At 52.9% G+C, this 23,367-nt stretch overlaps 1 protein-coding gene across 3 annotated transcripts in view; it reads left to right on the top strand.

Moving 5' to 3' along the window:
- The window catches only part of ELAVL1 (ELAV like RNA binding protein 1), a 43,413-nt gene extending 23,394 nt beyond the window's left edge, over positions 1-20,019 (top strand). For 2 of the 3 annotated variants that reach the window (XM_009434517.5, XM_016934172.4), the window contains 4 exons: positions 1,139-1,242; positions 8,425-8,578; positions 14,500-14,725; positions 18,484-20,019. In XM_009434517.5, coding sequence (XP_009432792.1) covers positions 1,139-1,242; positions 8,425-8,578; positions 14,500-14,725; positions 18,484-18,808 — 809 coding nt within the window. In that variant the 3' untranslated portion in view covers positions 18,809-20,019. The remainder of the gene's footprint in view (positions 1-1,138; positions 1,243-8,424; positions 8,579-14,499; positions 14,726-18,483) is intronic. The other variant, NM_001280194.1, reaches the window with a different exon arrangement.
- Positions 20,020-23,367: the final 3,348 nt, after the last annotated feature.

The following is a 23,367-nucleotide window of genomic DNA, read 5'->3' as shown; positions in this document are numbered from 1 at the left end:
CAGGCCCACAGCAGATGTTCAGCAGCCTTGCAAGTGCATGGATAAGCTGCGGGAGACGGGGATTGCGCTCTTCCCTGTGCCTCCTCACTTCCCCTTTAGTGAGAGCATTTGGCCAAATGTCCTGTGAAGCTCCTTCTGAACCCTGACCCCAGAGGCTGTCCCCTCTGGTCCTGCCCTTGCCCTCCCGAGTCCCTCCCATGGTATCCAGTGAGTGGGTGTTCACTTGTACCTGTGCTGAGTGTTTCACAAAGGGGGTGCAGGAACATCTGCCTGTGAACCTGGTTCTCCCCCACTGTCTGGCAGGGCTGGGGATTCTCAGCCCCTGGCCTCTCCTTGGACTCTTCTGCCCCACAGCAGGGTCGGGCTGGTCTCAGGCTTGGAAAGGTAAATGGAACTGGTGGTGGGTGGTGCCAGCAGGCCTTCCTGCTCTGGACAAGGAAGTGGCAGAGAAACAGCAGTGACACAAACTGGGGTCCCACCAGCCTGTCCACTGCCGTGGCCTTCCTCATCCTCACCACCCAGGCCCCACAGAGCAGCCGGCACCCACGGGACTGGTCTTTCAGAAAGATGCTGTCCGTAGCACAGTATTTTTTAAAAATACTCCTTTGTAAATAACTTTTGGGGTTATTTTAATTACAAAAGTAAAACCTCTTGGCCAGGTGCAGTGGCTCACATCTGTAATCCCAACACTTTGGGAGGTCGAGGTGGGGCCGAGGTGGGAGGATTGCTTGAGCCCAGAAGTTTTAGACCAGCCTGGGTGACATAGTGAGACCCCATCTCTAAAAATAATTTTAACAATTAGCTTGGGCCTGCTGGAGCGGGCCTGTAGTCCCAGATACTCTGGAGGCTGAGGTGGGAGGCTGTCTTGAGCCCAAGAATTTGAGGTGGCGGTGAGCTGTGATCACAGCGCTGGACTCCACCCTGGGTGACAGAGCAAGATCCTATCTCTTTAAAAAAAAAAAAAAAAAAGGAACCTGTGTTCATTGCAGAAAATGTACGTGTTTGCCAAAGAAAATAAAGTTTGCTAGCACCTGTAATCCCATTTCCCAAAGGCCAGGCAGATATAGTGCTTCCCGACCTCCCTGTCCCTCACTCGCAGACGGTTGGCTTACCAATGTCTTCATGTTCTCTCGCACAGGACACAGCTTGGGCTATGGCTTTGTGAACTACGTGACCGCGAAGGATGCAGAGAGAGCGATCAACACGCTGAACGGCTTGAGGCTCCAGTCAAAAACCATTAAGGTAAAGGGATCTGATCACCACCGCATCCATTCCTGCCCTGGGCACAGGTCTGTGCTGAGCCCCGCCCAGCCTCACAGTCACTCTCCAAGGGACTATGAGCACAGCCGCTCCTCGGGGGCTCCCATCAGATACCCTGGTCAGGTGTATCTGACCCAGGCCTTACATGAGTGTCTCAGGGCCCACTCCCCGCCCAGGGTGCCCCCAGGTTGTGTCAGCTCCCAGGCCTCCCCTGTCGTCTCTCCTGCCTGGCTCTCTGTGTTCCCATCCCTGGACAGCTCCATCCACCCCCAGCCTGCCCAGCGCTCCCTCCGCGCGCTCCTTGGGGCCAGTTGTAACCCTTCCCTCACCCAACACCTCACTCAGCACCTACTGTGTGCCCCACAGTGACCAAAACAGACAAATTCAGTGCCCCCATGGGTCGGGGGTGCAGACAGTAAACAAGACAGAGGATAGCCATGTGTGACAGGCAGTTGCCGTGTGTGGAGGCTTCACGGCGGCAGGTGACTTGAGGAAGCCAACTGTGCAGCAGCCCAGGGGCGGCACCTCCAGCAGGGCCATAGTGGCTTCCTGGGATGAGTTGCAGGTCCTCCAGGTCACACAGATGGATTTCCTCTGTCCTCATCATCTGACCCGCGCTCTCGTGCACTGGGGCTGTCAACCCCGAGCCCCACTTACCCCCGTCCCCACGTGTCTGCCTTCTGGCTCCTGGGTTCGTGGGCAGCTCCTGCCACCTGGATCAAGCCTCGTGTCTTTCCGACCTTTGCTCCCTGGTCTCCTGTCAGTCCTGGGTACTGCTGAGCCTTCCCTGAGCCTCCCGTGCCCCAGGCAGGCCCCTGCAACTGGGCTTCCTGCAGCAGCCACTGCACCCACCCGCCCTCAGTGCCCGCCTTCACAAGATACCCACAGACGTAAGGGCTTCCCGGCCAGAATCCCCTCTCTTGCTCCAAGGCCATTTGGAATGAGGTGGTCCTGTGTGAGCCTTTAGATCTGCTAGATTCCCCTGCCCCAGAGAAAGGTGCTCCCTGAGTCACATCAGGCACCTTGAAGGGTCCCTCTTGGACCTGCCAATTATTAGGGCCTCCTGGGGAGCTGTAACATATAGATTCCACGGTCACGGGGGGCCTCCTGAGTCACTGCAGGGTGGGCCTGGGAGCCTGGATTTTTGCCTGCCCACCAAGAGGGGTTCTGTGACCTGACAGTGACAGCACCTTCAGCCAACAGCTGGCCTCTGTCCCTGCCTTCAGACTGCCCCATGATCTTGGTTACTCAGTGGCCAAACCCTGGCTCAGCAGCAGCTCTCCCACACCTGCCCCATGCCGCATGGACGTGGTGTGCAGTGGGCTCCCTGAGGGCAGGCGCGCCACTCCTGCCTCCTCGTGTCCAGTGCAGGTCCTCAGAGGCACCTTCCCCGGTGGGGGCTGGTGAGGGCAGCCAAGCGCCATGGGATTCCACCTGAGCAGGGGCAGCCCTTCCTCGCCTCCAGCCCCAGGTGGCTTATCCTTGGCCCTGGACTCCCCATCTAGGAATTCTCTCCCCTATTTAGAAAATGTTTGAAGGTTCTTGTTGCTGAGGCAGCCAGGCTGAGGTGTGGAGCAGAACGCTTGATTATTCCTGCACAGCTGTTCCGTTTACTCAGATGCAGGAGCCGGGTGCCCAGTGTGTAAACAGGACTGTCTTGCCTCTCTAGGATTGATGTTGGTGGGAAAGGCTGGAGTGGCTGCCTGAGTTTGGAGCCAGAGCCTCACGGGACCCCAGGGGCCCAGGCCTGGGCAGGTGTCCCTCCCTGTCATCCCGGCCATGCATGCAGAAGCCTGCCTCACCTTCGGCGGCCCTGCCCTCTGCCGGCAGAGTCTGCTTCTCAGTGGCTTCACACCACTGTCCTAGTTCTGCAGAAACAGGCCAGCCTCATGGGGACGTGACAGCCCTAAGTAATTTCTCCCCAGGTCTCCCCGAGGCTCCCTGGGCCTGGCTCCTCTAGCAGTTCCCCCGGCGCAGCCCTGGGGTCCTCTGTGCTCCAAGTGTGTTCATTCCGCAAACCTTTACTGAGCCCCTGGCCAGTGTCTGGTGCTGGGCCAGATACCTTGATACTGAGGGACTTTGGATCCCCTGCCATCCCCAGTTTAAAGGTGACTGATCTGTGCAGTGTGATAAGGGCCTGGATGGAGTTGTGCGTTCAACTGATCCTGGATTTTATTGCATGTTGGTCTGATGCCACCTGGTGTCCTGCAGTTCTATTCTGACACCAGTCACCCAGAGTTAGCACAGCCCCAGCACATTTAAGGCCACGGTCCCCAACAAGACCGCCCTCACCTCAGATGCCAGTCACCCTTTGGGGGACCCCAGGCCCCTGCACTTTTGACCAACTGGCTACAAATTCAGAGGTTCCCGCCACCCTTTCAGGGTGCATGACTCACTAGAATGACTCCTGGAACTCACACTTCTGATGACAGTTTGTTTATAAAGGTTGCAACTCAGGGCCTGCCAAATGAAGAGCCACACAGGGAGGGTCCCAAGCACAGAGCTCACATGTCTGCACCTGGTGGGATCAGGTGCCTAGTCCTCCCTGCATGTGACCTGTGCACCTGCCAGGAGGCTCCGTGGAGCTTTGGTGTCTGCCGTGTTTACTGGGCTCATTACGAATGCATGACCGATTGACTCTTTGGCCATGTGATCGAACTCCATCCCCAGCACCCCTTTCCCCTCCCCCACCCTGGAGGTCAGGCCGGTATCGCCCAGCTCACAGCCCCAGCCCTCTAGTCACATGCTTGGTCTTTCTGGTGCTGGAGCCCATCCTGAGCCATCACTTAGCAGAAACTCAAGTGGGATCCAAGGCCTTATGGTAACAAAGACAGAAATTCCAGGAGTTTTACAAGCTTCCCCCTAGGAATCTGGGACAGAGACCAGACAAATCCTTTATGACAATACGGCCTAGGGCCAAGCCCTCTGCCAGGTGCTGGGGGTCACTGGCCCATGGTCCATGGGCCATGGCCCATCCTCGGGGAGCCCAGTGGTGCCCACTGTTCTCTGTAAGGTGGTCCCAGGGTGGGCTTAGGAGCCTATAATAGTGGCCAGTGCCAGAGGAGGCTCCCTCAAGAAAGCCAGAGTTGAGATCTGGAGGAGGAGAGGGAGTTAGCCAGGCCAGGGTGGAGATGAGGGTATTCTGAGCAGCAGGACCTGCAGGGGCACAAGGCAAGGGCCGCATCCTAGAGGAGACCCAGTGGCCAGGCACATCATGGGAACTGCAGGCTGGCCCCAAGCCTCTGCCCTGCTCCTCCCCTGCAGGCAGGGGCTCTGAGGCCCCAGCCCTGCGCAGAGAGCGCAGACGTGCCTTGCCTTCACCCCGTCCGCTCTGTCTTCTTTGGTCCTGATGTCATTCCCTTGGTGGCAGAGTGGAGAAGGAGGAGTCCTGTCTCCTCATCCCTATCTATCTTCTTCCCATAGTGGCAGCCACAGTGGGAGTGGTCCTGCATGGAGGCGACAGGCTGAGCATGTCCCAAATGCAGCTCAGTGTCCCTGCTGGGATGCTGCACAGTCTCTGTGTGCAGCTCTGCATCACTGCTGGGTCCCTGTGTGCCACACACAGCCAGTGCTTATCAAAGGCTGACGGGGCCAGACCTTCCATCCTGTATCTCACGTGCCCTCTCCACAGCCCCATAAAAAATGGTCCCCAGATTCGGGTTGAAGAAGCTGATGTTTCGAGTAGTGAAACAGCTCTGCCAAGGTCACGGAGGGATGGAGGGGCAAAGCCAGGGTGTGAAACCGGGTGCTGTATGTGGCTACAGGCACTTAACATTGTCACCTGGAGGCTTCCCCAGCACATTGTGAGATCCAAGCCTCAGGAACCAGAACAGCAAAACTCCTGTCACCCACAGAAGCCGGTGCCGGGGACTGCAATGCAGATAGGCAGGCGTTCTTCACAGCAGCGGCTACTGCGCACTCCACTCACGCAGCAGCGGTCCCCAGATGCCTGCCGTTCACCTGAGGCTGCTCTGAGTGCTTTGGATATGGCAGGAGACACACAAGTCTGGCCCTCACAGAGTCTGTTTGCAAAGTTAAAAGTTAAATAAGTAAAATAGATGCCAGGCAGGGTGGTGCATGCCTGTAATCCAGGGCATTTGGGAGGCTGGGGCAGGAGGATCACTTGAGCCCAGGAGTTCAAGTCTAACCTGAGCAACATAGCAAGACCCTGTCTCTACAAAAAAAACTAAAAAAAAAAAAAAAATGTAGCGTGTCAGGTCATGATCAACGCAGTCAAGAACTAAATAGGGACAGGAGGAACTGGGCGTTGATGCCAGTGGAGGGATGTGTGGCAAGCTGAGTGGTCAGGAGTTTGCTCAGCTGCCATGACAAAGCCCCACAGGCCAGGTTGCTTCAACAGAAGAAGGGTATCAACTCACAGTTCTGGAGGCTGGAAGCCCGAGACCAAGGTGTCAGCAGGGTTGGTTTCTCTTGAAGGCACTGGGAAGGGATCTGTCACAGGCCTCTCTCACAGCTTCTGGTGGAGGCTGGTGGTCTCTGGCACTGCTTGGTTTAGAGAAGCATCACCCCAGTGTCTGCCTCCATCTTCACACAGCCTTCTCCCTGTGAGAGTGCCTGTATCCACATTTCCCGCCTTTCTAAAGTGAATTTATGTTTTCAAAAAAAATACTTTTTTTTTTGAGATGGAGTCTTGCTCTGTCACTCAGGCTGGAGTGCAGTGGCGTGATCTCGGCTCACTGCAAGCTCCGCCTCCTGGGTTCACGCCATTCTCCTGCCTCAGCCTCCCGAGTAGCTGGGACTACAGGCGCCCGCCACCATGCCTGGCTAATTTTTTGTATTTTTAGTAGAGATGGGGTTTCACCATGTTAGCCAGGATGGTCTCGATCTCCTGACCTCGTGATCCACCCGCCTCGGCCTCCCAAAGTGCTGGGATTATAGACATGAGCCACTGCGCCCAGCCAAAAAAAAAATACTTTTTTTTTTTTTTTTAAGACAGGACCTCACTCAGTCACCCAGGCTGGACTGCAGTGGTGTGATCACGGCTCACTGCAGCCTCAAACTCCTGAGCTCAGGTGATCCTCCTACCTCAGCCTCCCGAGTAGCTGGGAATAGAGGTATGCCCCACCACGACCAGCTAATTTTTTTTGTAGAGATGGGGTCTTGCCATGTTACACAGGCTGAACTCTTGGGTTCAAGCGATCCTCCCACCTCAGCCTCCAAAACAGTGGGATTACTGGCCTGCGCCACCACACCTGGCCTAAATTTCCCTCTTTTATAAGGACATCAGTCACATTTGATTAGAGATCACCCTATACCAGTGTGACCTCGTCTTAACTGATTACATCCGCAATGACTGTATCCAAATCAGGTCACGTTTTGAGGTCCCAAGGGGTTAGGACTTTGGCATATGAATTTGGATTGTGGGGTGGGGGGAACACGATTGAACCCCTCACTGGATGAATTCTTGAGAATGGGCAGCCAGAAAAAGACCTGATTGAGGCCAAAGAGCAAGCGATGTTGGGAGCTTAGGAAAGAGGGTTCTGGCCGAGGGGCCGGGGAGCCCCAGGTCAGTGCACGCCTGCTGTGCGCCAGCTGTTCTGATTCTAGCCTGACTGAACATGACAGTGTCCAGAGAGAAGAGGAAAGCAGAGTTCCCATGGTCCTTGGAGACACCTGTCCTTGGGAGGCATCAGAGCTTTCCCCAGCATTTGGCTCTAGGGCACTTCTCCTCTGGGGCTTCATCCAGGGATGGCAGTAGGTCCAGTCAGTGCCAGCCTCAGCTCCGCTCCACTGGCGCCAGGGTCACGGTTTGGCAGGCCCCCAAATACTGCCCCAGTCCAGACAGGTCTGCAGGGAGCCAGGGCAAGCCCGGACACTAGGGGAGGCTGGGGGCCAAGGCAGCCTCTTTTTCTCTGGGGACAGCACTGGCAGCCCCTGACCCACATCATGGGGTGAGCAAGTGTCCCCAGAGCTCCTGTCCACAGGCTGATGGAGGTGCCCCGGGCCTGGGAGCAGCACGGCTTCCCCAGAGACCTCATGGGCTCCGTAGTGACATGCTCCCTCGATTCCCACCGCTACCAGGCGGAGCTGGCCTCCAGCCCCATACTCCTCTCCTCGTGGGCCTGTCCTGTTCCCCTGCTGGGCCGCCCACTGCCCTATGAGCAGGGGCAATGTCTGTTGTTCCTTCTCTGGAACATGATAGGAGCTTCTCAGAGGATGCTGTGTGTGTGTTCTCGGCACGCAGATTCTGCCCAGTGACTCCTGAGCGGCGGCTTCTCCCTGCATTCTGGTCTCAGTTACCTTGGCTCATCAGTTCTGTGCCCCTCACTCAAAGGGAATGAACTTCCTTTCGCACAGGTTCAAGTCCCCACCCTTCTCGGGAACACATCTCCTGCTCCCTCCTCCATATCCCAGCCTCCTGACGAGGCTGTGAGTCCTGCCAGGCTGCCCCTTCACAGGCAGAGGGGTTCCACTGTGGTCCTTTTCTTCCTTCTGGGCCCATGGGGTCTGCACGGCCGTCAGCGCCAATCTGAGAAAGCACCGAAGACCTTGTCTTGCATTGGCCTCCGGGCTCCCCTCACCACCCTCTCCACACGAATGATGAATGTACCATTTTGTCAAAGCACCCAGAAGGTTCTCTTCAGTTTTCTTTGATTTTGCAAAATATAAATCCAAAAGGCATTGAGTCATTTAATATTGACACTTGAGTGGATTTGAGTACAAACTCGGGGTCCTCCCAGAACTCACGGCCCCTGTCAGGGCTTCTGTGGCGAGCTTGCTCTTTGGCAGGGGAGTCTCGTGTGTTCCCAGTGGCTCCCAGCTTGCTTGCCCGCTGCAGCACGGGCTGCTTTCAGGCACCAGGACCTCTCTGGCACCGGCTCACTGTCCAGCACATCAGAGAGGTAGCCACACACAAGCTGCGGGCCCTCAGTTGCTGGGCTTTGTGACATAGGAGTCACGCCTGCCTCCTTGAGGATGGTGAGCACCCAGTGAGGAAGCACTGCCAGGCATCCCGGCTCACGGCCCATCCCTCAGTGAGCTTGCCACCACGTGGCTGCAGGCGGTGAGCGTCAGTGATGATAATCGTTCCCTGCATGATTTCTAACACACAGTGTTGGCTTTTCCTAACCCAACATTCAACACCCTCCTCAATGCTTTGGCCACGTGCCTGTACTAATCTCGGAAAGTGGTTGTGTTCCCAAGGTGTCATATGCTCGCCCGAGCTCAGAGGTGATCAAAGACGCCAACTTGTACATCAGCGGGCTCCCGCGGACCATGACCCAGAAGGACGTAGAAGACATGTTCTCTCGGTTTGGGCGGATCATCAACTCGCGGGTCCTCGTGGATCAGACTACAGGTACCGGAGGGGCCCCAGACGCGTGGGGAGGGTGTTCTCTAGGTGGGGGCTGGGTGTTCTAGGGAAGGCAGATCACCGTTTGATTTTAAATGTCATTAGTTATTCTGCAAACGAGGACAGCACCAAAATGAGAAGACGTTGGCTTTGGTTTGAGGAGGCTGAGGAGGTAAGATGGCATTAAAAGAAGCTGGGGATGTCTGGGCGCGGTGGCTCACGCCTGTAATCCCAGCACTTTGGGAGGCCAAGGCGGGTGGATCACGAGGTCAGGAGATCGAGACCAGCCTGACCAACATGGTGAAACCCTGTCTCTACTAAAAATACAAAAAATTAGCTGGGCATGGTGGCAGGCGCCTGTAGTCCCAGCTACTCGGGAGGCTGAGACAGGAGAATGGCATGAACCCGGGAAGTGGAGGTTGCAGTGAGCCGAGGTCTTGCCACTGCACTCCAGCCTGGGCGACAGAGCGAGACTCCGTCTTAAAAAAAAAAAAAAAAAAAAAAAAAAGCTGGGGATTAGGCCAGCATTTCATGTACAGTGAAAACACCAAGAGATTCTAGCACCTCCCCTCAGGCACCCAAATGTCCTGGCCTTGCCCATGAATGGGGTGAAAAGGACACTGCAGGCCGGGTGTGGTGGCTCACGCCTGTAATCCCAGCACTTTGGGAGGCCGAGGTGGACGGATCACCTGAGGTCAGGAGTTTGAAACCAGCCTGGCCAACATGGTGAAGCCCCATCTCTACTAAAAATACAAAAATTAGCCAGGTGTGGTGGCAGGCGCCTGTAATCCCAGCTACTCGGGAGGCTGAGGCAGGAGAATCGCCTGAACCCCAGGAGGCGGAGATTGCAGCAAGCCGAGATTGCGCCACTGAACTCCAGCCTGGGCAGCAGAGCGGGATTTCATCTCAAAAAAAAAAAAAAAAAAAAAAGGATACTGCAGCCAGGTGCGGTGGCGCGGGCCTGTCATCACAGCTGCTCAGGAGACTGAGGTGGGAGGATTGCTTGAGCCCAGGAGTTCACAGCTGTGGTGAGCCGTGATCGCGCCACTACACTTCAGCCTGGGCAACAGAGCAAGACCCTGTTGCTTAAAAAAAAGAAAAAAAAAGGCTGCTGCACATTTGTCCACTGTGGCTTTCATTGCAGGCATTTGGGGTGCAGTAGTCTGATGGCCCAAATCCCCAGAATTCAGATGCCCCTCTCTGGGGAGCACATCTAAAGTGCACAGAGCACATGGCAGTGAATTCTTCTAATGGGCAGGCAATCCTGGCCACTTTGCTGGCCCTCCCAGTCCGTCTTGGCACTGGATGTGGGCTCTGGGCTTTGTGTGACGCCGTCAGGCAGAGATGAGCAGGGGACATGTGCACGCCCACGGCTGTGCTCCGGCCCCACTGCCTGGCCTGCCTGCCGCACTAGGCTAGGAACTAGTGCCCCACCACATCCTTTGCCAAGCCCTGCACGTGGCCCCGCCTGGGGGACAGGGAGCTCGGGCCACCCTGAGGGGATTTAGGATCGCTCAGCTCTGGGGCAGGAGCAGGAGTCTGCTAACTAACCAGCAGGGAAGAGTCCACTCCCTGAGCCCAGTGAGGCCCATGCGTTGTATGGGTGGTTTTCATATTCTTCCCACACAGACTGTGTGTGCCGCACCTTGGCTGTGATGTTGAAATAACACCGAGTAGTTGGGCCACAGAAAGTCATGCTCTGAGGTGACCTCTTTTTGAGAGAACAGCAGCACTCCCCCAGCAGCCCAGAGCCTCGCCTTTCATGTGCACACAGGTGGGGCCTTCCTGGCCTGCAGGCTAGAGGGGCACGCACATTGTCCTGGGTCCCCTGAGCTGCGTGCTTTGGGGTGGGCGGCCTTATCAGTCTCTCTCCCTCCTCCTTTCCGGCTGTAGGAACCCCACCTGGCATGCATTGGCCCTGCCGCTGCCGGCCTTCGTTCCCGCTGGGGCCCGAGGAGGGGAAGGGCCCCTTTGCACTTCATGGGGGCCCTGGGAGCTTCCTGTGCCTAGCACAGACTCCCGCCCTGGCACCAGGCAGTGCCGAAGGACAGGGCTCACTCGCACAGCCGCCGCCATTCTGCCTTTGCTCTGGGGAGAGGGTCGGGGGATGCCAGTTACTCGGTGTAAACGCCCCTGGTCTGCACCAGAAGAGTCTCCTGTGGTCCCTGAAGTCCCCTCACTTACCTTCAAGTGCCAGCTGAGTGAATGATCCTGTCAGTGGGCTAGTGTGTGGGTTTATTGCCCCCCATTCTGCACTGGGGCATCTGAGCTGGCTGTGCAGGGCCCAGGGCCGGGGGAACCAACCTCACTGGCCCACAGTCCACTCCCCTCCTCCTCTAGACCCCACATGCACTGCTCTGCCTCGGCCTGTCTGTGTCCAGTATGGCCCTGATGAGGGAAGCCTGTGCTCCACTTGGAGCCCCCAATGCCTGAGAACATGCCTCCAGCCACCCAACTCTCTTGGGGCCTTCCCTAGTCTCTCAGGCACACACGGGCCACAGGCAGGGGGAACTCACCTCTGCACACAGCTGCTGGGGGCATTGCTTCCTTTCCCTCTGCAAGATAGTGTCTCCCAGGGTGTTGGGGGCACCTCAGTATTGCACCCCCAGGGTCGGCTGTGAACCTCAAGGTGGCCTAAGGAACCTTTGTCATCTTTGCAGAGCAGTGAGGGAGGCAGAGAGAAGGGAGCCAGGAGGGTCTCCTGGCTCTGCTTCCCACCCCAGGATGCAGAATTGGTGGGAAGGTGAGGCTCCCATCCTAGGGCTGTGGCTCCCTCTGCTGGAGACAGAGTGTGTGTGGCAGGCCAGCCTGTGTGGAGTTTGCCTTCCTGTGACGGGCTTTTTAGTGTATCTGAGGATGGCCGGGCGCAGTGGCTCACACCTGTAATCCTAATACTTTGGGAGGCCAAGGTGGGAGGATTGCTTGAGCCCAGGAGTTCAGAACAGCCTGGCCAACATAGCGAGACCCCCAACTCTTTTTTTAAAAAAAGAGAAAAAAATCCCACCCTGAGCTGACAGAGCTTAATTTTTTTTATTCCTTCGCTTCTATATCCACCTTAATTGTGAACTTTATAGTGTATTCATCTGGAGATTATGCCGTTTCTTGGACTCTACTGTTAAATTCTAAAAAACACAAGGGGGCCGGGGGCCGTGGCTCACGCCTGTAATCCCAGCATTTTGGGAGGCCAAGGTGGGTGGATCACCTGAGGTCAGCAGTTCGAGACCTGCCTGGCCAACATGGCAAACCCCATCTGTACTAAAAATAGGCCGGGCACGGTGGCTTATGCCTGTAATCCCAGCACTTTGGGAGGCCAAGGTGGGCGGATCACGAGGTCGAGAGGTCGAGACCATCCTGGCCAACATGGTGAAACCCCGTCTCTACTAAAAATACAAAAAATTAGCCAGGCATGGTGGCAGGTACCTGTAATCCCAGCTACTGGGGAGGCTGAGGCAGGAGTATCGTTTGAACCTGGGAGGCGGAGGTTGCAGTAAGCCAAGATTGCACCATTGCACTCCAGCCTGGGCAAAAAGAGCGAAACTCCGTCTCTAAATAAATAAATAAAGTAAAATAAAATAAAAATTAGCCGGGCATGGTGGCAGGCGCCTGGAGTCCCACCTACTCGGGAGGCTGAAGCAGGAGAATCACTTGAACCGGGGAGGTGGAGGTTGCAGTGAGCTGAGATCGTGCCATTGTACTCCAGCCTGGGCGACAGAGCGAGACTCCATCTCAAAAAAAAAATTAAAAATAAAAAACACTAGGGGAAGAAAAAAACAAAAAATGCAGAGCCATCTTCAGAAAGTATACATCCATTAAATAATTGAGTGAATTGATATCCCCCTCTGTTAAACAGCATCCCTCCTGCCCCCCTTACTAGAGTTTTCTTCCTTTCACTCAGGCAGTTTGCATTTGAAAGCCACTCTACAACCCCAGACGAGGAACCCACACTTGCACACATGCCTTCTCTCCGCTGGGCCGCAGGGTCTTTAGAAACAGAATGAAGCCATCTGCTTGGAGCCAGCTTCCCTACGAGCCGGCCAGCGTCAGCTCTCAGTCGTATTTGCCTAAAGTTAGATTTTCATTTAGGTTTCCAAGACTGACTAAGCTGTCATTCGTGTCGTGAGAGACTCAAAGAAAACAGCATCTGTCAGGGTTGTGTTTTCAGGTGTTCCTTCTGAGCAGCAGCTCAGAAATGAGCTTGAGCCCCAGAATATTCCTGGCACATGTGCGTAGCGTTAGGTCTGACCTTACTAAAGCTGCTGTCTGTGTGCTCACGGGGGGCCTGCAGTGTCGCGATTGTGGGGGCAGCTGGCGGGACCCTCTGGGAAGTGGTGGAGTAAGGTGCCATGTGAGGCGTGGAGACAGGACATGGGGACAGTTGGGTGCCCGCTGGACAGGTCACCCAAGGCCCCGGGCTGCCTGGCTTTGGTCGTTGTTTGTTACCATGTGCCACAGGCCTTTGCCTGGAGAAGAAACCTGACTTAAGACACCCTTTGACTGGAAGTCTTTCTTTTTCCTTAAGAGGTGAGATCTTACTGTGTTGTCCAGGCTGGTCTTGAACTCCTGGCCTCAGGCGATTCTCTTGCCTCAGCCTCTGGAGTAGCTGAGACCACAGGCACGAGCCTTGGCCTGGCTTGACTAAAAGTCTTGAGAACCAGGGTGTTTGGGTTGGGCTGTCTGTGACAGCCTCTCCCACTGGGACACACCTGCGACTCCCGCCTAGTGATGTCACTCTCAGACTGGCCTCTCAGCTGTCACCTCTCCCACCCCTGGGCCTTCCCCTGACTCCATCATGTCCTTGCCCCCGGAGAAGGAGCTAGTGTGCTGTTCAGTGTGCCCTCACCCCCATCCCCCTCATCCAGTTTCCAGCCCGCTTCCCAGGTTCCTCAAGGGACGGGCTACTCATGTTTCCCTCCCGGGCCTAGTGTATGGACGGGCAGGGGTGGAGGACAGCCATGCTCTCCTTCCACCCGCCTTGCTCAGCATCTCACACCCATGCCCAGCTGACCAATGTCCCCCACAGCAGGACGGGCCTCAGGTCTCACACTGCTCCGTCCAGGGATTGGGTTTAGCCGGGAACCCGGGACTGGCCCTTGGGTGGCTCAGTTGAGGTGGCAAGAGAAGGTGCCCTCTGGGCTTGGCTGCTGGGGCCCTGGCCCTTCCCATACAGGGACCCCAGGCCTGCCTGGCGAGCCTGTGGATAGGTTCAGCTCTGCTGTATGAGCCTGGGCAGTGTTCTGGCCTCATTTGATTCTGACGGCAATTTGGGGCCCACGGGAGGGTGTAGGACCTTAGAGTGGAGTATCCCAAGACAGGAATGAGGTGACAGCAGCAGCATGGAGCTGGCAGGGGGTGGCCACAGGACCCCACTCCCTCCTGGCATGAAGGAGAAGGCATGCAGGCTGAGCTGGGCACCTTTGCAGCAGGCTCGGCCACGAGGCCTGCTGTCACAGCGGGCCCAGAGACAGCAGCCAGGAGAGTGGCCCCTGAGCCCAGGGAGGATCTCTCAGACGCAGTCCCCACTCCAACCCTGTTACCCACCAACCACACACCACACCCACGCACCCACTCTGTGGCGGACACCTGGCAGCTAAATAGTGACAGTGGATGTGCTGTTTCCTAATGTTGCTTTCTTCCAAATAAGAGGCCTGGATGTCTATTGGGGATGTCTGTCACCAAAATATCTTTGGGCGCCGACACTGTGGAGTCATGGCTTCAGCCGGGAAGAAAGTCTGAAGCTTTAATCTTCTGTTAGTCATTGGTTTTCTTTACTCCATCCATTTGTTTTCACTTTTAGGTTTAATTTTTGTTTATTTCCTTAACCAGACTTCTAGCCTGGCCCACAGTAGACTGACCTGACTTTTGCTTTTCAGTTTTGAAAGTCCTAGCGTTTTTCCCCCTAACTCCGTTTTTGTTGATTTGTTAAAAAGGTTTGTCCAGAGGGGTTGCGTTTATCCGGTTTGACAAACGGTCGGAGGCAGAAGAGGCAATTACCAGTTTCAATGGTCATAAACCCCCAGGTTCCTCTGAGCCCATCACAGTGAAGTTTGCAGCCAACCCCAACCAGAACAAAAACGTGGCACTCCTCTCGCAGCTGTACCACTCGCCAGCGCGACGGTTCGGAGGCCCCGTTCACCACCAGGCGCAGAGATTCAGGTGGGTCGGGAGGGTGCGCGCTCCTGAAAGCCATACTTAGCCCCGCTGGCAGGCGACGGCACAGCCACAGAATAGAAACCACGGGAATGATAGACCGATCCCGTCAGAGAGCGCGTTTCAGAATCATTCTGCAGCTCCACACCACCACCTCCATCAGAAAGGTGTCTATAGGAAAGCCGTTTACTTCCAATGGGGCGTTGTCTTTCATGGGAATCAAAACAGTGACTCCAGGCTGGACACAGTGACTCATCCCTGTAATCCTAGCACCTTGGGTGGCTGAGAGAGGAAGATCTATTGAGCCCAGGAGTTCAAGACCAACCTGGGCAATATTGCGAGACCCCATCTCTACAAAAAATACAAAGCTGGCCAGGCATGGCGGTGCGCTGTTGTAGTTGCAGCGACTCAGGAAGCTGAGGTGGGAGGATTGCTTGAGCCCAGGAGGTTGAGGCTGCAGTGAGTTGTGATCATACCACTGCACTCCAGCCTGGGCCACAGGGCCAGAACCTGTCTTTTTTTGTTTTTATTTAAAAAAAAAAAAAAAAGACAGCACCAGTCCCCACCAGTTGCTGTGAGTGTGAGCACTTAGAGCTTCAGCACGCAGTTCCTAGTAACAGCAGAACGGAGCCGCGAGCTTTAAAGATGGTTTCATGCCCAGTGTGGGGGAGCACACATCTGTAATCTCAGCTCTCAGGAGGCCGAGTTAGGAGGATTACTTGAAGCCCCGAGTTTGAGCAGCCTGGGCAACAAAGTGAGACCCCTGTTCCTATAAAAAGTAATGAAAAAACTGGGCATGGTGATGCTGGCCTTTAGTCCCAGCTACTCAGGAGGCCATGGTGGGAGGATCGCTTGAACCCAGGAGGTGGAGGCTGCAGTGAACTATGATTGCACCACTGCACTGCAGCCTGGGTGACAGAGTGAGACCCTTTCTCTAAAAAATAAATGAATAATGAACGTCTCATATCTGTGGGAGAAAAGATGCTGCCTTAGGTATACTCAGGTGAGAGTAGATCTTCCAGCATTCTTAGACATTTGATCAACAGCCCTAAGGCAAACCTTTTTCAAACACCTGCCTCGTGGAGTCATTTGTATTGGTGAATGTTGTATGTATGCATTCTGTTTATAAGCCCTGTCCTAGAGGGGAGGAGTTTTCTCGGATTCCTTAGTCTTTCCATCCTGAAAATGGTTCTGGCTGCCAGGATGAAGTGGGATAGAGGCGATGAGAGTCAGGGCCTTGGACTCCAGGATCTGGTGTGCTGTCGCCTCAGAAACAGCAGAGGTCTCAGTGTCAGGGCTGTTTTGTTTTGTTTTTGTCAAAACCTCAAGGAGTGGCATCGAGGGCTTATCTCAGGTATGACAAGGATAGATTTCCCTTTTTTTAAAATTTTTAATGTTTTTATTTTTTGTTGAGATGGGGTCTCACGATGTTGCCCAGGCTGGTCTTAAACTCCTAGCCTCAAGTGATCCTCCTACCTCAGCCTCCCAACGTACTGGGATTATAGGTGTGAGCCCGGCCCCATCGTTGTTTTAACAGTGCGGCTGGGTGGGCGCTGCCCGGTGCCACACATGCTGCTGTGAGAGGTGTTATTCTCATGGCTGAGTTACCCAGCATTCTCAGCCTGGCTCAAATTCCAAAGCTGGCCTGCCTTCCTTGAGGTTTCTGGCTTGAAGACAAGGCTGGGGAAGCTTCTCTGGACGGAATGGAGCTGAATTTTAAAATCCAGCTCTAGAAATCCCATCATACAGTCGGCCCTGCTCTTGATGGGGCGGGCTATATGGGTGGTGGGGTTGGGTGAACTGCTCCTTAGCCTGGAAGGAAAACAGGGAAGGTTGGAGGAGACATGGGACTCTGGTCCCAGTAATGAGGACAAGAAAAGAAAGGGGAAACCGGAGAAGTGGACATTTCTGGTCGAGCAGGAAAAGTGAGTGGCAGGGCAACCACTAAGACAAAGTGATGGAAGGAAGTGGGGAGGGTGGGAGAGTCTGGAGGGAAAGATTCGCTCAGGAGGCTGAGAGAAGAGGAGGAAGAAAGACCCAGACTGCAGGGAGTTTGCAGTCAGTCCCTATCACGTCCAGAAAAGCCCAGAGATAAGGGATGGAAAAGAATTGGGTTGGAGGAAGAGAGGAGAAGATTTATGACTGTCAAGACCAGAGAAATCAGCAGGAGAAAAACTACCAACAAGAGTAATTCCTAAGAAGGCCGGGCGCATTGACTCACGCCTGTAATCCCAACACTTTGGGAGGCCAAAGCAGGAGGATCACTTGAGCCCAGGAATTTGAGACCAGCCTGGACAACATAGACCCTTTCTTCTTAGTCTTTCCATCCTGAAAATGGTTTTACAAAAAATGTAAAAATTAGCCAGCATGGTGGCACACACCTGTGGTCCAGCTACTCAGGAGGCAGGAGGATCACTTGAGCCTAAGAGTTTGAGACCATACTGGACAACATAGTGAGACCCTCTCTCAAAAATAAAGAAAATCACCGTTGGGCTAGTGAGCTGCCCCGTGGCAGCTGGTGTCCTCTCGTGTCTGTCGAGAGGGTGAATCTGTTTAACGGCGCTTGAAGGCAGTCGTTTACCCCGGCTGGGGCCTGCAGGGCTGCACTTGGCTGATAGGGCCATAGCCTGAAGCCCAGTTTTATTTTGGAGCAGGTAATACTTCTCTGCATGCATCACGTGGCTTCACAGATGCCGGCTTCACAAATGTATGCTACTCAGATATTCCCAAACTGACCCTCAGACCTTTACTTTTTTAATTTGAGAAAGTTCCAGAGGGAAACATAGCTTTAGGAACTGTTTTGTCATATACCTTAATCCTTATTACAGCATCTGTACATTTTCAGAAGGCTTTATTTTAGTTTAGTTTAGTTTCTGTTTTCTGAGGTTTTTGTTTTTTTCCTAGAGATGGGGTCTCTCTGTGTTGCCCAGGCTGGTCTCAAACTCCTGGCCTCAAGTGATCCTCCCACCTTGGCCTCTCAAAGTCCTGGGATTCCGTGCTTGAGCCACCATGCCTGGCCCAGAAAGGCTTATTTTTTATGTAAATAAAAGTATCACTGTGGAAAGAGCCCCACGTGTGTGGTCAAGTTTGGTGAGCCTGCCGTTGCTGGTGTCCCAGGGCCCTTCCCTGTCCCTTGAGTTCTCAGTCCTCAGTGGTTTGGCCCCTGACCCTCGTGGGATGTTGAGCTCCAGCCACAGAGGGTTAGTTGCCTGGTGCTTGGGAAGGAATTCTTGTGCCCTACAAGTGGCCCTGGCAAAGGCGTGCTCTAACCAGAGACCACTGGGCTGTCAACGCTTGGGGGCGGGTCATGATAAGGGGAAGGTGCAAAATTTGGAAAAAGGAGTTCAGCCCCTGCACGTACCCCACAGTACGAGGAGAGTTTCCTCCAGGGAGAGCTGAGGCTGTTAGAGGCCTGCAGAGCATTTCTACCTGCAACGGAGGACCAGGAGAAGCGCCCATCATCTAAAATGTGGGGAACCGCAGGAAGCCCTAAACAGAAACCCCGACATACACAGTGGGAGGAGTGGAGGGCACCAACCAGCCCCTCAGAGTCAGCTCCCTACAGAACAGGGTCCCGCCCCTCCACTACTGTATTTAATTCCTCCCAGGGTTTTGACCCATGCAGGTGTCTTGACCGTGAGCACCTCATGGCTGCGCAGAGCGGGATGGGGCCCAGCGGCCATGGTCAGCATGCGTCCAGGCCTTGCCCCATCCCCAGGCCGCCTGCGCTGACCGTGGCCTGACGCTTGCTCTCTGTCTGCCAGGTTCTCCCCCATGGGCGTCGATCACATGAGCGGGCTCTCTGGCGTCAACGTGCCAGGAAACGCCTCCTCCGGCTGGTGCATTTTCATCTACAACCTGGGGCAGGATGCCGACGAGGGAATCCTCTGGCAGATGTTTGGGCCGTTTGGCGCCGTCACCAATGTGAAAGTGATCCGCGACTTCAACACCAACAAGTGCAAAGGGTTTGGCTTTGTGACCATGACAAACTATGAAGAAGCCGCGATGGCCATAGCCAGCCTGAACGGCTACCGCCTGGGGGACAAAATCTTACAGGTTTCCTTCAAAACCAACAAGTCCCACAAATAACTCGCTCATGCTTTTTTTTGTACGGAATAGATAATTAAGAGTGAAGGAGTTGAAACTTTTCTTGTTAGTGTACAACTCATTTTGCGCCAATTTTCACAAGTGTTTGTCTTTGTCTGAATGAGAAGTGAGAAGGTTTTTATACTCTGGGATGCAACCGACATGTTCAAATGTTTGAAATCCCACAATGTTAGACCAATCTTAAGTTTCGTAAGTTATTTCCTTTAAGATATATATTAAACAGAAATCTAAGTAGAACTGCATTGACTAACCAGTCCCTCTGGATGGTGGTGAACCTGAAGCATGCTTTAACCTCTAAGACTGTCTAACACGCGTTTCATTCAATGTCTCCACAGACTGGGTAGCAAAAAAAATCACCTTTTAGTTTTAGTTTTTAATCTAAAGATGTTAGACAGATGCTGAGTGTGCGTTTTCTCAACCGCTTCAACATTGTAAGCGATGTATGCTTTGGTTGACAGGAAGTTCCTTTTCCAGGCAGGTCCCGTTGCCACCTCCTGCTCACTCAGTCCCGGGCTCTGCCGAGTGGTCCTGGGAATGGCGGCGGGCCCGTCCAGCGTGGGCCACCACTGGGGCCGGGGGCCGCGGGCCGCATGCTGGGCGGGCCCTCCAGAGAAGGACACAAACGTGTTTCGTAAGCCCAGGCACCAATGGGAATGGACCAAAGAGTTTCAGGGAAACTCCAGTATATTCCAGAGTCAGATCTAAGCTCCAGGCACGCCTGAAGATGTGTTGCTACTCTGACATCCCGAGTTTCTGTCCACACATTGCATGCACAGCGCCCCACACATTGGATACTGTTGTTCACGATAATTTCTCCCGTTTTCCAGAGCATTTAACATAGCTTGGAGGCGTAAAATGGCTCTGTATTTTAATAACACAGAAACATTTGAGCATTGTATTTCTCGCATCCCTTCTCGTGAGCGCTTAGACCTTTTTCTATTTTAGTCGGATTTTGTTTTGGAATTTTGCTTTTGTATGAACACTCAGCAGAAAAGTACTTACTTCTTGCCAGTTATCTATTAACCAAAACCTTTGATTTGTAGTTTTAAAGATTAACCCTCAAAGTTCTCTTCATAACTGCCTTGACATTTTGGGTTGTTCTGTTCTGTTAATTTTCTTTTGCTTTTTTGTGTTTTTTGTTTGTTTTTACTTTTGCATTTAAGACCATTAAATTTGATTTTGTTTTGCTCGAATTTTGTTTTGTTTTTTATTTTACCTTTTCTTTCTTTTTGGCTAGGGAAGGTGCAGGTGGCCCAGCATTCAGGGAGGAGTCGTAAGATCTTAATAAACCAATACTTGCCTCAAGCAAAAGCATTTCTGAATCTGTGACGCAGGAATGTGCAGTTACAGGCTGGTGGCTTTTAAACCAGGAGCCCGGAGGAAGGGTGAAAGAGAAAGCCTGTGAAATAGGCAGGGCCAGATCACCCAAAACTCCTCAGGACTGGGATCTGGCGTTTATAAATAACTAGTATACAGAGAGAATCACAAACAGGATAACTTAGTACCAGCAGTTTTTAACCTTGACGTGAGACTAAAACGTGACCGTAGGCTGTTTTTTAGTTATTGCTCTCATGAGATGATGGCTGTATTTATCTGTTTATTTATACCTATTTATGTATTTATTTATTGAAGTGGGAAATTGAGCAATAGGCAGGCACCACCGTCCCCAGAGCAGGTCAGCGTCTCGAGAGGCCCCTGGACAATTGAGGATGCCCATCCCCTCCCCTTTCCCTGATCTTTTACTGAGGGGCTGTGTGCGCGATCCTTGCAAATTGATGATGTTGCCATCCGTACCCAGGCCGTGTCTCATAAAAGTCGGCCTGGTGCCAGAGAGGACCTCCTTTCTCCCACAGAATCCCAGATCCTCAGGAAAAGCCAAAACCGAGGCCCGTTGCCCGGATTCGACACAAAAGAGGGTCCCTGCTCTGTTGCCCGAGAGCAGTCTGCATCCTGGGACCAGAATGCTTTCCTGGAAAAAGAAGCCTTTCAGGTTTCCCTGGGCCAGCATCTTCTGATGGAAGGTGGGAGCCAACACCCTTCTGATGGAAGGTGGGAGCCAACATCCTTCTGATGGAAGGCGGGATTCCCGCTTCTGAAACTCCCCCTGGAGTCTCACTCCCACACATGCCCGTAGCTAGCATTCAACAGAGAACTCTGTCTTAAGCTTCAACTGTGAAAATGATGACCGGCTTGTAGCACCTCAGCTTCTTTCCTCGCCCCCTTTTATCTGAATCCTATCAACTATTCTGATGCTGGGACAGGTGAGAAGAAACTGTGAAGTATATGAGCCTTTGAAAGTTCCCTGAAGTTTCTCAGTTCAGGAACATTCTCATTGTATGTGGTCTCCGCTGTTTGAACAGCCTTCTAGCTAAAAAATTCCAAAGCCTTTATTTGGGAGTCTTAGCTTGCAAGCTTGTGGAAGGATTTAGCTTACAACTGTCACTCCTGAAAAGCAATCTCTGTTCCATCAAGGTTCTAGTTGCTGACCCTGTGTCCTCAAAGTTCATTACATCTTATCAAGGCCTGTTTGCAAAGGGGAGATCCGTTTTCTTAAAAAAGGCTCAACCCAAAAGAAACCATTTCTTAAAAAATTTTACATAGATCAGTTGTATTTCTATTTAGCAAAAATGAGTGCTCTGCTTTTATTTGGGAATTTCGATGAAAAAGCGTTCAGAGTAGATAATGTTCATTTATCAAAAATCTGGTTTGGGAAATACCAAAGAGGCTTTGATTGAATTCCCTTTTGACCCGTGTAACTCCCTCTGGTAGTTAGACCCCAGGCAGCTCCGAATTTGTGAACCTGCTTCCTGATGAATTCTCCCTTGTTCCCCCTTGGCTCTGCCATTATTTCGTTTTCAGTGTAATTTGCCAAGCCGCAGTTTTCTGTGCTGGCTGTGCCTCTAGTCGCAGCTCTGTGACTGATTCCCTCCCGGGTGCTGAGTCCCCTCCCCGGCCACCATCCTGCGTGAATATCCTGAAATTCATGGGCTTCCTCGGGGGCCCGCCCGCAGGTGGTGCTGGGTGGGTTCCGCCACCTTCTCCTGGAAGGTGAGCCTTTTCCTGGCCAAGGGCAGCTGCCTTAACCTCTGAGAGTCTGCGCTTGGCCTTAGTCCTGGAGACCCAGCCTCCAGGGACTGAACCGTGCTGCTGTTGGGAGCCAAGACCGGCCCTTTGGAGCCGGCAGCCCAGGGGTCCCTGCTGGATCAGAGAAATAGAAGCACCCGAAGACGGTTAGTGGCAATTCCTTGACCCGGTTTGCTTCCAAATGAAGGCCATTTGTCCACCAGGCATTGAAAAGACATGACTTACCCAGTCCAGCATCGGACTTGAAAAATCGAAATTGACATCACTCAGCTGTTACATTTCACATCCGATTCAGCCCCCTTTTATTTCCATGTGCTTTTCGCAGCCTTCCTGTGTTGGATGAAAGAGAATAAGAATTCAGCTGACAGGAGGCCTCTATCCTGTCCCTCCACCCCACCCTCCACCTCAATCCCCTCCCATCTTCCCCAGACCTACCTCACCTACTAGGACCTGAGGCAGCTCCTTAGCAGAGACCCCTGGGGTTTAGCAGACTCTGGGGGTCAGGGGTTCCTGTCCCCAAACTTCGCAAGACAGCCCTGAAGTCACAAGTGCTTTCTTTTGAGTGGCATTGGCAATTGGCATGTAACGATGGCAGTAGAATCTGAATCTCGGATCCCAGGCAGGGTTCACATTTCCAAACCTTTTTGATTTCCCCTGACCTCTAATGGCTGGATCCTATTTTTCTACAACCTTTCAGTGACATCGTTCAGGTTTCTTTCTTGGCCATTTAAAAAAACAAATTTTTTTTTCTCACTTGTAAGTCACCGCCAGTACCTAAGTTAGGCTAACGGAGACTTTGACAGGACTGGATTTTTCTTCCACCAGAAGAGAAGGCTTTTCCGTTGGTTTGGGGCCACCTCTTTGACCATGACCATGTGATGTTCCGTTTACAGTGACTTGCTTTGGGGGAGGGGAGGCTCTCTTAACCGATTCCCATGTTGTACAGTAGATGGTTAGACCTTTTGTATATTAGTGTGTTTTAAGTTATTGATTTGTTTTATATAAAATAATTTATTTTTCAGGTGCCATTTTTCATTTTAACTTTGTTTTTACATGGGTTTGTTTTCAATAAAGTCTGACACTGGTGTCCAAAAGTCAACAATAAAATGAATCCCATTGTGTTCTTTTGAAGATGCCTATGTAACTTTTAAGCTTTTTAAATTATTTTCAGAAAAAAAAAAAAGAAAAGCCCTTATCAGTTTTCCATCAGCCCATTGCCTTTTTATTTTTTTTTTAATCCTTGTGAATAAATGTTCTTTAGTGTTTTAGGAGGAAAAAGCAAACCTAGATTTTGATAACCCAGAAGACTTCAGATTAATAAAGAAGCTTTGAAAGAAGACCATTTTTCAAAATTTTAGTGAAGTGTGAATATTTTTTGTCAATGGCTTTCTCAAAGAGAATGAAACTTTTGCACCATTTTCAGAGTTTTTATAGAGATGCCAAATTGATATATTTAC

This window comes from Pan troglodytes, chromosome 20 (genome assembly GCF_028858775.2).
Source record: "Pan troglodytes isolate AG18354 chromosome 20, NHGRI_mPanTro3-v2.0_pri, whole genome shotgun sequence".
In the NCBI taxonomy this organism is placed as follows: Eukaryota; Metazoa; Chordata; class Mammalia; order Primates; family Hominidae; genus Pan; species Pan troglodytes.
Note: the sequence above shows the minus strand (reverse complement) of the source record. Positions and strands in the feature narration are given on the sequence as shown.